At 39.0% G+C, this 10,993-nt stretch overlaps 1 protein-coding gene across 1 annotated transcript; it reads right to left on the bottom strand.

Moving 5' to 3' along the window:
- Positions 1 to 1,496: 1,496 nt before the first annotated feature.
- On the bottom strand, positions 1,497 to 5,627 carry LOC102875258 (isopentenyl-diphosphate delta-isomerase 2-like). Its single transcript, XM_006888954.1, has 4 exons — positions 5,486 to 5,627; positions 4,318 to 4,410; positions 2,328 to 2,458; positions 1,497 to 1,814 (listed from the first exon to the last, which is right to left on the bottom strand). Exons 1-4 carry the CDS (start codon positions 5,625 to 5,627, stop codon positions 1,497 to 1,499), a joined length of 684 nt encoding a protein of 227 aa, XP_006889016.1.
- Between the last annotated feature and the right edge of the window lie 5,366 nt (positions 5,628 to 10,993).

Below are 10,993 nucleotides of genomic sequence, written 5' to 3'. Positions count from 1 at the left end.
GACGGCACATAACAACAACAACATGCTATTAATGCGATAACTTGATAGACTTTTTCATTTTACTTTAAATTCTTGAAATGCACAATCTTATTTGTAGTACATCAATTCTTTTAAACATTTGTTAAATTTAAGATTCTTTCATCTATGCTAATAATGAAAATATTTCTCCTTTTGTAGAATTCTTGGTGGTTTTCCTTTTACATCTTACTGACTGTAAAACACAGCATTTGATGCTTGGTGTGGGGTTTTTTTTCCCTTATTTTTTTAATTGATATTTTATTGTAAGTTTATAAAGAACTTTGATTTCCATACATTCATTGTTGCACATTTTCCTCCCTGCCCCACTCCCCCCACCCAGATGACTTTTGTCCTTTGGAAAAAAGGTTCTTTTATGTTATACAGTTCCCTCCGCCCCAAACCACTTTACTATGTAGCTCTTATGCTGGACTCTTGTCGTACCAATAATACCTAATCATATAATCCTTTTAGGCAGTTCTCTCCCTTGTCTGTTTCAATGCCATATACATTATTTATCCTCTCTTTTCTTAGTGTCCCACAAGCCCCTGTTAGTCCTGTTTTATAACAGTGGCATTATGCAGTATTTGTCTTTTTGTGACTGAGATATTTCATTCAGCATCGTGTCCTCCATGGGTTCAGGCTATGGACAAACACTTCACCAAAGAAGACATTCAGATGGCAAAGAAACACATGAAGAAATGGTCAAAATCCCTAGCACTAAGAGAGATGCAAATCAAAACAACTATGAGATATCAATCATCTCACCCCAGAAAGAATAGCAAAAATCAACAGAGCAGCAAACAACAAGTGCTGGAGAGGTTGTGGAGAAACTGGAAACCTTATTTACTCTTGGTAGAAGTGTAAAATGGTGCAATCACTATGGAAGGCAGTATGGCACTTTCTCAAAAAGTTGCAAACAGAAATACCATTTGACCCAGCACTTCCACTACTGGAAATATATCCTAAAGAAACCAGAACTGCCATGCAAGCAGATGTATGAACACCCATGTTTATTACAGCTTTGTTCACAATAGCAAGGAGTTGGAAACAACCTAAGTGCCCATCAACAAATCAATGGCTAGAGAAGCTGTGATATATTCATAGAATGGAATATTATGCAACACTGAAAAACAAAGAACTCATGAAATATTATTAAAAATAGTTGACCATGGAGCATTTGATGTTTTACTACAATATTTATGGTAATCCTTGTCATTCTCTTTGTTGTTGTTGTTGTTAAGTGCCGTTGAGTCGCAGGCGACTCATAGCGACCCTATGAAGGAGAGTCCTTGACGCTTGGGTGCCTTCATCCTCTCTCTAGGTTCATAGGGTTTCCAGAGGCAAGCTATTATGGAAGTGGATGCCACTCCTCTTTCCAAGCTTGTTTTAATCGGGGAGCTCCACCCCACTCTCTGTCTGCATTTGGGTAGCCAACCATTAACGTATTTGACACATCAGTGTCGCAGTTGTCATTCTCTCTACACTCTATATATTGTATTAGGCTCAGCTAACTGAACTATGTCACCTAAATGATCCCACCACTTAGGTAGACACTTCTCTGCTATGGTTCTCAACCAAGGGGCCACTTTAACTTCTCCTCTGGCTCCTTTATCCAGCAGCTCTTGTAACTCTTCCTTGTTCATGTAGGACACACTTTTTGCTTCACTCAGATCTGGATTCAGAGGAACATTCTTTTTAACAAGCAGAAGATAACAAATCTCATGTTCTCCCCAATTTGCATCTGATTTTGCTTTGTGATGATAAATTGTCATGAACAAAATATCTTCGATAGAAACCTATGGCAAAAATTGATGCAATATAAATGAAAATTGCTAATGTTGAAATATAGACTATAGAGACAAACATTGGTTTTCACTCAAAAGAGTTAATTACCCCAACCTTAACTTTCACTGAACTTGTACATTGAAGGCTGAGTCATAATCTGTTTTGATATTTGTGTCAATTTACCTGTGTGCTACTCCTTAAGGAACTGCCCCTTCCCTCTAAGAACTGGCAATCTTTGCCAAGAAAATGTCCAATTTCTCCCTCAACTATCTTCTTTTAATGAATAAAATTTTATAAATTAAGAACTTTCTATCATTTTAAGATTTCAGTATCTTATTTCTTCAATGTTTTCTTTACAAATCCTGATTCCTAAACATCTACCCAGAAGACATAGATAAGCCTCCTTTTAATAACAGCCCCTTTATGAGGCTGATAATAGAAATCCAGTGACTGAATTCTTCTTCAGCTTTCTCTGAATGCTGCCCACTCAATTCCTCAGTGTAGTCTGCAAAGGTGTGGGGTACCTGCCCAGGGGGAATCCCCAGCTCAGCCTGCATCCTTCTCAGGGCTGCTCTTTTGACTCCAATGGCATCTTGCTCTTCCAGTTCCAGTGGGGTGAATAAGGGGTGACTACAGCAAGAATCACTGTAATACCCTAGAGAGAATGAACAAAGTATGTGTCTCATACTGTAATTGTTGTAGACTGAATGTATTAAATAATAATACAGATCCTTAAGATAAAGGCAGGATCATCTGTAACATAGCCTGGATGAAGACCAAAAGCAAAGATTCATCTTGAGTGTCCTCTGAAACTTTTGACGCTGTGTCACTTTAATGGCCTGTGACAGTTTAAAATTCCTAAAAAAGATAGGATCTTACAACAACGTAACTCCATAATTGTATGTTGCTTATATAGGAAAATAAAGAATTCATTTTATGCTGAAAAAAAAAAGTATCTTTTGGGTGGTGCAAACTGTGAAAACTGTCAGCTCCTAACTTAAAGATTGGCGATTACAGTCCACATCAAAAAATCTCAGAAGGAAAGCATGCTCATCTTCTGAAAACATAGACATGAAATCCTCATGAAAGACAATTCTACTCTAATACAGGTGATAATTTCTTTTCCGATCAATATCCTGAGAAAATGAACATAATGGTTATGTCGCTGAGTTGTCAAGAATGGATTGCCTTTGCTGCTCATGTGATACTTACTGTTGATCCCATTGATTGAAAGTTAATTAATCAAATATATGTCTTGGAACTTTCCTTAAATAAATCTCGAGTTGACATACACCCTAAGAATCTGTTAAACACAGACTGATAGGAAGAAGTGTATCTATGTGTATGTAACTTTGAAGATGGTGTTCATAGAACAAAGTCATCTTTAGGAAAAGGATTTATCTTCTTTCATGAATACAGTTTTAAAGAAAAATGTAACATATAACAATTGTGTAAACATTTTCCTAATGAAGCATACTAATGACTCTACATAACTACTGGAAATACCATTTACGATGGAAGAGGAAGGGAACAGACTTGTCACTGAATGTCTTTTTAGCTTTTCTGTTTTCTGAGATATTCAACACTTCTTAGAGATGCAGAAGTTAAAAAAAAGATAAAAGAAAAAGAATTTTCATTGTCACAATCTCCTATCCAAAGGCTTCCTCTAATGTCAATGTGTTAAGCCAGGGGTGGTTTGGAAAAGTGTAGGACAGTCCACCCAAAACCAAACCAAAACAAAAAACTTGAGTTCATGTAAGTGCTTAAAAGACTGAATGGAGTCTGTTCATTAAAACAGACTCTTCCATCATGGCCTCACATCATGAAAACCTGTCTAACAAATGAAGGCTCAGTAAACAGAAGATGAATACTTCATGAAGTTGTTTCTAAAGATGAGAGGTTTAGAACTCCTGTATGATAAATGTTGACCTTTATACCCCTCTACATCTCTGTCTGGTAACTATCATGGTCTAGTCTGTAAGAAGTGGTATTAACCTGATGGGTGTAACTCTCTGGGAGTTCAAATCCAACAGGAATTCTATGGGAAGAGATGAAAGTGTGGGAGACTATAAGACCCTAAAACTGGGTAATCATTTTACCATTATACATTTTTATGCTAAATGCTATTTACTCTCACTGTCTAAATCCTTAGGTAAGACTTCTATGCACATAATTATCATCAGAAGTTTGATGGCTCAACTTGACCTATTAATGCTTCAGGAACAAAGACTTGTCATCTGAAAATTAAGCTCTTGAACTCTGGAGCATGGTTTTGTTCTGGCACAGATGGGATCACCCTAAATCTGAAATGACCGACTTACTGTTTTCTCTCTCTTTAAAGACATGTTCACACTTTCTCTCTCCTCAGAGATAACCAGATATTTTAATAAAATGAAAGCTGGGTGATGGCCCTAATTCCTGAGAATTTACTTCTCAGCTACGTTCTCAGAAAAGCTAGTCATGTCCAACAAACATGGTTTGTAAAATCCATCTAATTTGAATTGAAGGACCCACCTGGAAAAGTTACTTTCGTGTCTGCTCTCTGTTGAATCAAGACTTTATTCTCTTCATTGAATAAGAGAACACTGAAGGATCGGTGCAACAGTCCTGAAAAAGTAAATGCGGACTCTTGTCAACGCCTAAATATGGAATCGCTGAAGTCATTAATTTTTCTTCTAAGCTCAAGCTCAGTCTCTTTCACAGTTCAACACTACCAGCAGATGATCTAGTCATGGCTGCTTTTATAAGGAAGGGAATCACTGGATGCCCAAACTGGAATTTGTGGTTCTATGTAGGGAAATAACATGCCTGACCACTGAAAACTCAAGCTAAACAGATCTAAGATTATCTTTCTGAAACTTCTCCTAAAGATGACAATTAATAAGAACACTAGGTGATTGTTGTTGTAGTTGTTGTTGTTAAGTGTCTTCAAGTCATAGACAATTCATAGTGACCCTATGAACAAAAGACCTGAGCACTGTTCATAGAGTTTCAGGAGTCAAGCCATTTCGGAAGTAGATGCCACTCCTGCTTCCAAGCTTGTTTGAACAGGAAGCTCCACTAAACACTGTCCATCATGGGTAATCATTTTCGCATTTGGCACATGAGTGTCACAGAGTTTAGCATCACAGCAACCACGAGTTACCTCTGTACAGCAACGCACAGACCACCTCTGTACAGCAATGCATAGACCAGTGCAATAACACCTAGAAAAATGTTTGACAAAGAAACTACTAAAACCAGGCCTGAGGGCTGCAGATTCAATCACCCACCTTGGGCTTGGTACCATAACTTTCTATCAACTAGGCCAACGTAGCTCTCTCTATGTTGTCATTGTTATTGTTGTTAAGTGCTGTCAACACTCATAGCAACCCTATGAATGAAAGACTAGGTGATTGGATACCACAAATGTTTGTCTTTGTACCTGTCTACCTCTCTTTAAGAAAGATCTGGTGGCCTAGTCTGCCACTAGAGAATTGTGATGCTAACTCAAATGTGACACCTCTCTGGCACTCTGAACCCGCAACAGGAGAAAGACATGCAATCTCTCACGATTTACAGCCTCTAACTCCTGCTGAACAGTCGGCAATGAATTGGTTCCCATGAAAGGGCAATGTGAATGAACTATCACTGTCAATTTGAGTTAAAATGGCATAAAATACAGTCAAACTGTCCACTCTACCTTTGTCAATGTTTTCATTCAGATGGCAATTCCTCTTGTTATTTGCACCAATAACCTTATCATTTTCATCAACAACAACTAGCATTTCCTTTAAACGATGCCTCTGACACTCATCCAGCCAATCAATGTTTACTTCAGGCATCGCGGATCCTTGTGGTCCAACCTAAAACACATGCACCATTTGATCATTGTGAGAAGTAATTGTTGCCAAAATTGTTTAACATTTATTGCATCCTTTCATTAAGTAAAAAGCTTTTTTTAAAAAGGCAAGTATTGAATTGGTGCAGACGTGAGACATAGGAAGACACTGTTTCTAATTTAACATCTTCATGAATAGAAATCTTGAAGATGTTAAATTAGAAACAGTGTCTTCCTATGTCTCACGTCTGCACCATTGAGTGTATGTATTCCCATGGTCTCCCATAATTACTACTAGTAAGATGCAGACCAAATAGAAATATTCAGAAAACAGTAAAGAAAGGGTACTCATTTTGTTAGTGCTCTCTAGAGAACATTTATAGGGAAATCCTAGAGTTGGGGTGATTCATAATGATGGATCACAAGCTTTAAAGAAAATGACAGTTTTTTAAGACTTCTGCATCATCTTCCGTGGCAAACACTTCCTAATTCAATTAAGTGGGCTTTTGAAGACAGTACTGTTTAAATATGGATAATCCAGCATTTGCTAATTCGCCATTTCTAGGAAAATGTCTAGAACACCATCTGTTTTGGAGAAAAGTCCTTTTCCATCCTTCTCACCTTCAGTTGGCAGGAATTGGTGAACTCTATTATCACCATCATTGTAATCATACTTAAGACACGACATTTCTACGTTCTTCTAGCAATGATCTCTATCCAAGTTAGACTGGGCTTTATGTTACCAATGAACAATTAAAACAAAAAAAATGCCTTCTTTTTTGTCCTGTAATATTTGTTGGTGGTGGTGGTGTTGTATTTATTATTTTTATTTTTGTCATGGAAAAAAAGCCTTGGAAAAAAATCAATGTCTCAAAATTTGCACTCTAGCACTGCTGTTGGAAAATATGCTTCCTAATGGACATGATTTTGGATTCTAAATACAGTAAAATTTTCACAAATCTAAAACATGTGATGATAAATCTTAAGAGATAGAAAACTCCAAAACTGTAGAGAGAGAAATAAGCAAGGGTAGACCGTATCCTGAATGTCATGGCCTGAATTGTGTTCTCTCACAATATGCGTTTGCTTGACTTTGCCCTGATTCCCTGTGTGTGGACATAGGGATGTAGTGTGATAGTAATGTAATGATCTGATGAGCTAAGTGGTTGTAATGGAATTAACTGTGGACTTGTGGCACCTTTTACTTTACAAGAGATAAGAGTACAAGCTGAGAGATAAATAATCATGTAAAAAATAAAACAAGATTGCCCAGTAGAAGGAGTCAAGGATAGGAAGAGGGACGTTGGACTCCAGGTTACCATGCTGGAAAACTCTTTCACACAGGAAAGGACAAGTCATGGAGCTCTCCAAGGAATGCCAGGCACACAGATGTTGAAAGGAGACTAGCACTCCTCTCTAGAACTCAAAGAGAGGAGAAGCCTTCCCCTGAGTGAAGCACCCTGTACTCAGGTTCATATCCTCCTAATCTCTGGTAGCCTAGTGGCAAGAAGCTGCGCTGCAATCCTGAAGGCTCTCTGTTTGAGGCCACTGGCTGCTCTGTAGGAGAAGGATGGACAATCTCCTTCCATGTGATTAACTGCCTCTGAAAACCCACAAGAGGGTCAGCTATAGGTCAGTTCCAATTCTATGGTATACAACAACAACAATCAATGAAAGAAATAAACTTGTTAAAATCAATCACACATGTCTTTTATGTTGTAGCTATACTAGATAACTAACACATGGTCAGAGACAGAAACTTGTGAGAGCAGAAAAACAAGGCTGCATTGCTAACCCAAAGGCCTGTGGTTCAAATTCACCAGCTGCTCCAGGGGAGAAAAATGGACAATCTCCTCCCATGCATTTTACACCCTCTGAAAATCTGCTCTAGGGGAAGCTCTGAGTTAATTCCAACTCAACAACACATGAGAACAGCAGTAATAACGTATAAAGTTCATATAAATGATTCTGTCTATTCTGTCTGTTCTGATGTACAGTACTGAATGACGCCCAGTACTTCATTTATCTTTTTTAAAAATTCTCATTATTATTGAGAATTATCAATATAAAGGACTAATGGACCACAGGAACTTCTATCTCCATGACCTAGAAACAAGGAGAATTAGATTGTGCCAAGACACCGTTGATACTAAAGCTGAAAGGAATCATAGGAATTCCTGATTACTGTCAGGGAAACGTGTGAAATAAATCATCAAATTATGTTTGGTTTACCAAGGTCGATCTCTCAAATGCTTTTTTCAGCATACAGGTTAAATGGCTATTGAGAAAGGATATGATCCTAATGCCATGCTTTCTTAATTTTAAACTATCTAGTTATCACCTTGCACTGTTCACACAATAGCTTCCTGGTCTAGGCAAGGGTTTCACATTCCAACTAATAACTGGAGTATGGAATATACAAAGTACTGTTGCTGTTGTTGTTATGTGTCGTCAAGTCGCTTGCAACCCATAGCGGCCCTATGTACAACAGCCCTAAACTCTGCTCTGTCCTGTGCCAATCGCACTGTCTCCAATACACCCATCCTGATTACCCCAGTCACTGAATCAGTTGTAGTCTAACACAGTCTAAGTTGTAGATTCTAACACAGGCAGAGACCACCAGCAAGGTATATTTCAAGTCCTAGCCTTTATTGGGGTAGTCAGGTCTGAAGCCCACCTATCAAATCAATCCAACCCTAAAGCATTAGAGGCAATTCAAATCTTAAAAGCCCATTAAGCATTAATTCCCAACCTTGACTGGCATCTGGTGGCTTTGTGGTAAAGAGCTGCCCTGCCAACCCAAAGGTATGTACTTCTAATCCAAAAGCTGCTCCCAGGGAAAGATTTGAACAATCACCTCCCATATGATTAACTGCCTCAGAAAACCCACTGCAGAGTCAGCTATGGGTTAGTTCCCACTTGGTGTTACTCAACACCAACAATATACCTAGCATCAACTTTAATCATGGCCACTGTTTAATGAAAGCAGAGTGCTCACCACAGCCAGACAAGTTGACACGAAGCTTCAAGCAGGACTCAGACGCCTCTGGTTTATAGCTTGAGACACTCTCATTGAAATACCGTTATTCCTGATTAGTCAAAAAATGATGCAACGTATCAAAGTCTTTCAAAGTTACCTGTAGTAAGCAACTCTGAAGTGTAACCAAACAGTTGAGACTTGCCATCTTAGATTAGCACTTGGAGTTTTGCAGCTTCTCTTTCCCATAAGCGTGTTTTGACTTTTGGCCTAATCTATCTGATACACAAGCCAAGTTACATCTGACACCCACACTGATATCGCTAGTGCCATGGCCTCATTTTAAGCCAACTGGAACCTCTGGCAGTTCTCTGTCAATGTGTTCTTTAAGCTGTTTTTAGATCATTTTCAGCAAGATTTTGCTACCATGTGACATTAAAGATACTGTTTCATAATTTCCACATTCATGCCTCCTCTAAAGTCCAGCTCTTCTGCACCCCATCTCTAAATCTCAGAGCTTTCATGTCCATTATGGAAGGTCAAGCCTCCACCTCAATGAAGAAAGACCTTCATGTCACTGTGCACATGTCACACCAAACCCACTGCTGTCCAGTCTCTTAGGGTCAGAAAGAACAAAAGGAACACCGAGAGGAGGGTCTAAGGAAACAATAGGAAGCAGAACTAGTGCCAGCAACAACTGTTGCAGCTCTAGTCAAACCTCCCCTCCCCACGCCATCATTCTGTGTTTATACTTGTGAGCACCAAACATTGAGCAAACCCATGCCATGACCTTAGATAACATCCAAGATCATTAGAGAAGAAGGAGTTCTCTCTCACCACCAATCAGAAAAATTCACTAATTGGAAAAGTAGGACACTGAAGTGTAGAGAGCAGATTCCATGATTATTGGAGCTCTGCCCTACATCCATGATCCTTCTCGCTCACACAAGGGGACATGCTGTCGGCCTCTTGGTGTGCTCTGCTTGCCTCTGTGTATTCCTTCTTTCTTTCATTAACAAACCTGAGAGTAGTCTCTTTTTCAGTAATCTCTTTTTTTTCTGTAACAACCTTCTCTACAAGAAACTTGCTAGTCTTTATGGAAATGTTGGACTGCATGTCTCTCCTATGCTGGTAGCAGAGCTTAACACAGTCCATTCTGACCCAAAGCTTGGAGAACAGCTGGTGTATTCCAACAGCTTATCTTTAGGTTAGCAGCCCAATACCTATGCCACCAGAGCTGCTCGATGGTTTCCATGCATGAACTTCAAGAAATGCAGGACTGTGAGATGGCACAGGAAACACCCCATGGCATGTTCCCTACACATATGCCTCTACTTTACTCAACAAATGACACACTGACTCGTGCAGTTGTGTCAGAAGCAACTCATTGATGACCCTCTGGTGGATTTTTAGAGGCTGTAAATCACATGATAGGAGATTGCCCATCTTTTCCCCGTGGAGCCACTGGTGGAGACAAACAACCATGTGTCAGGTCTAAAAAGAGGCCTGGAGTCAGAGACATATAGACCCCTGCAGCCAGATCTCTCTTTACTGAAAAATACAAAGTGCTTAGCTGTGTCAGTCTCTCTGAGAGTGTCAACTCTATGGTTCTCACCAATAAGAGCTCCCTTCCACAACTCTTTAGTAGCAATCCTGCCCTAAACAAAAAATATTCCTTGAAATTATTCTTTTTTAAATATTACACTGGTTTGCAGATAAAGTTCATTTTTTCCTTGGGTTTTTTTAAAATTTATTATTAATTTCAGTGAAAATTTACAGAGACTTTGGATTTCCATTTATTCATTGTTACACTTTTCTCCCCTCCCAACCAAATTTTTCATTCGTATTGTGTTTCATAACATCATTCCCATTCATTATGTTTTATAAAATCAATCACCATTAAACCAGGTCCATCCTTACCCTTTCTTTCCAGATCCCCTCTGGATCTTTCCCATTTCCTTTACCCTCTCCCTGCACCGACCAAATTGTATGATCCTATAATTTACCCCCATCCAACTTTACCCCTCTGTTCCCTCCCTTCCCCTCCTTGGATCCCCATATATGTTTTACTAGTTATCCTGCTCTTTCTACAATAATGGTCCTGTGCAATGTTTATCCTTATGAGACTGAGTTAGTTCACTCAGCATGATGCCTTCCAGTCTCTCCCAAGTTATGTGTTAATGTTTTAAATCATTGGTCTTGAGGGCTGCATAGTATTCCATTGTGTGAATGTACCACAATTTCTCAATCTGTCTGGTTGTGGATGGACATTTGTTCTTGCAATTATACATAACACTGCTTCACAAATTGCTGTCTGTCAGATACTCCTCTAAATCTGAACATTCAGATTAAGACAGACTAGGAAGAAGGATTGGCCACCCACTTCTGAAATA

Source organism: Elephantulus edwardii, unplaced genomic scaffold, assembly GCF_000299155.1.
Source record: "Elephantulus edwardii isolate Elephantulus edwardi_28Jun2011 unplaced genomic scaffold, EleEdw1.0 scaffold00073, whole genome shotgun sequence".
Lineage (NCBI taxonomy): Eukaryota > Metazoa > Chordata > Mammalia > Macroscelidea > Macroscelididae > Elephantulus > Elephantulus edwardii.
Note: the sequence above shows the minus strand (reverse complement) of the source record. Positions and strands in the feature narration are given on the sequence as shown.

What these genes read in the sequence shown, in the direction of transcription:
- LOC102875258 (XM_006888954.1), bottom strand. Translation starts at nt 5,627, where the DNA reads ATGCCTGAAGTAAACATTGATTGGCTGGATGAGTGTCAGAGGCATCGT. An exon ending in CACGAAAGTAACTTTTCCAG is followed by an intron (nt 2,459 to 4,317) that starts GTGGGTCCTTCA and finishes CATTCTCTCTAG; the next exon opens with GGTATTACAGTGATTCTTGC. An exon ending in TGGGGATTCCCCCTGGGCAG is followed by an intron (nt 1,815 to 2,327) that starts GTACCCCACACC and finishes TTTTTGCCATAG; the next exon opens with GTTTCTATCGAAGATATTTT.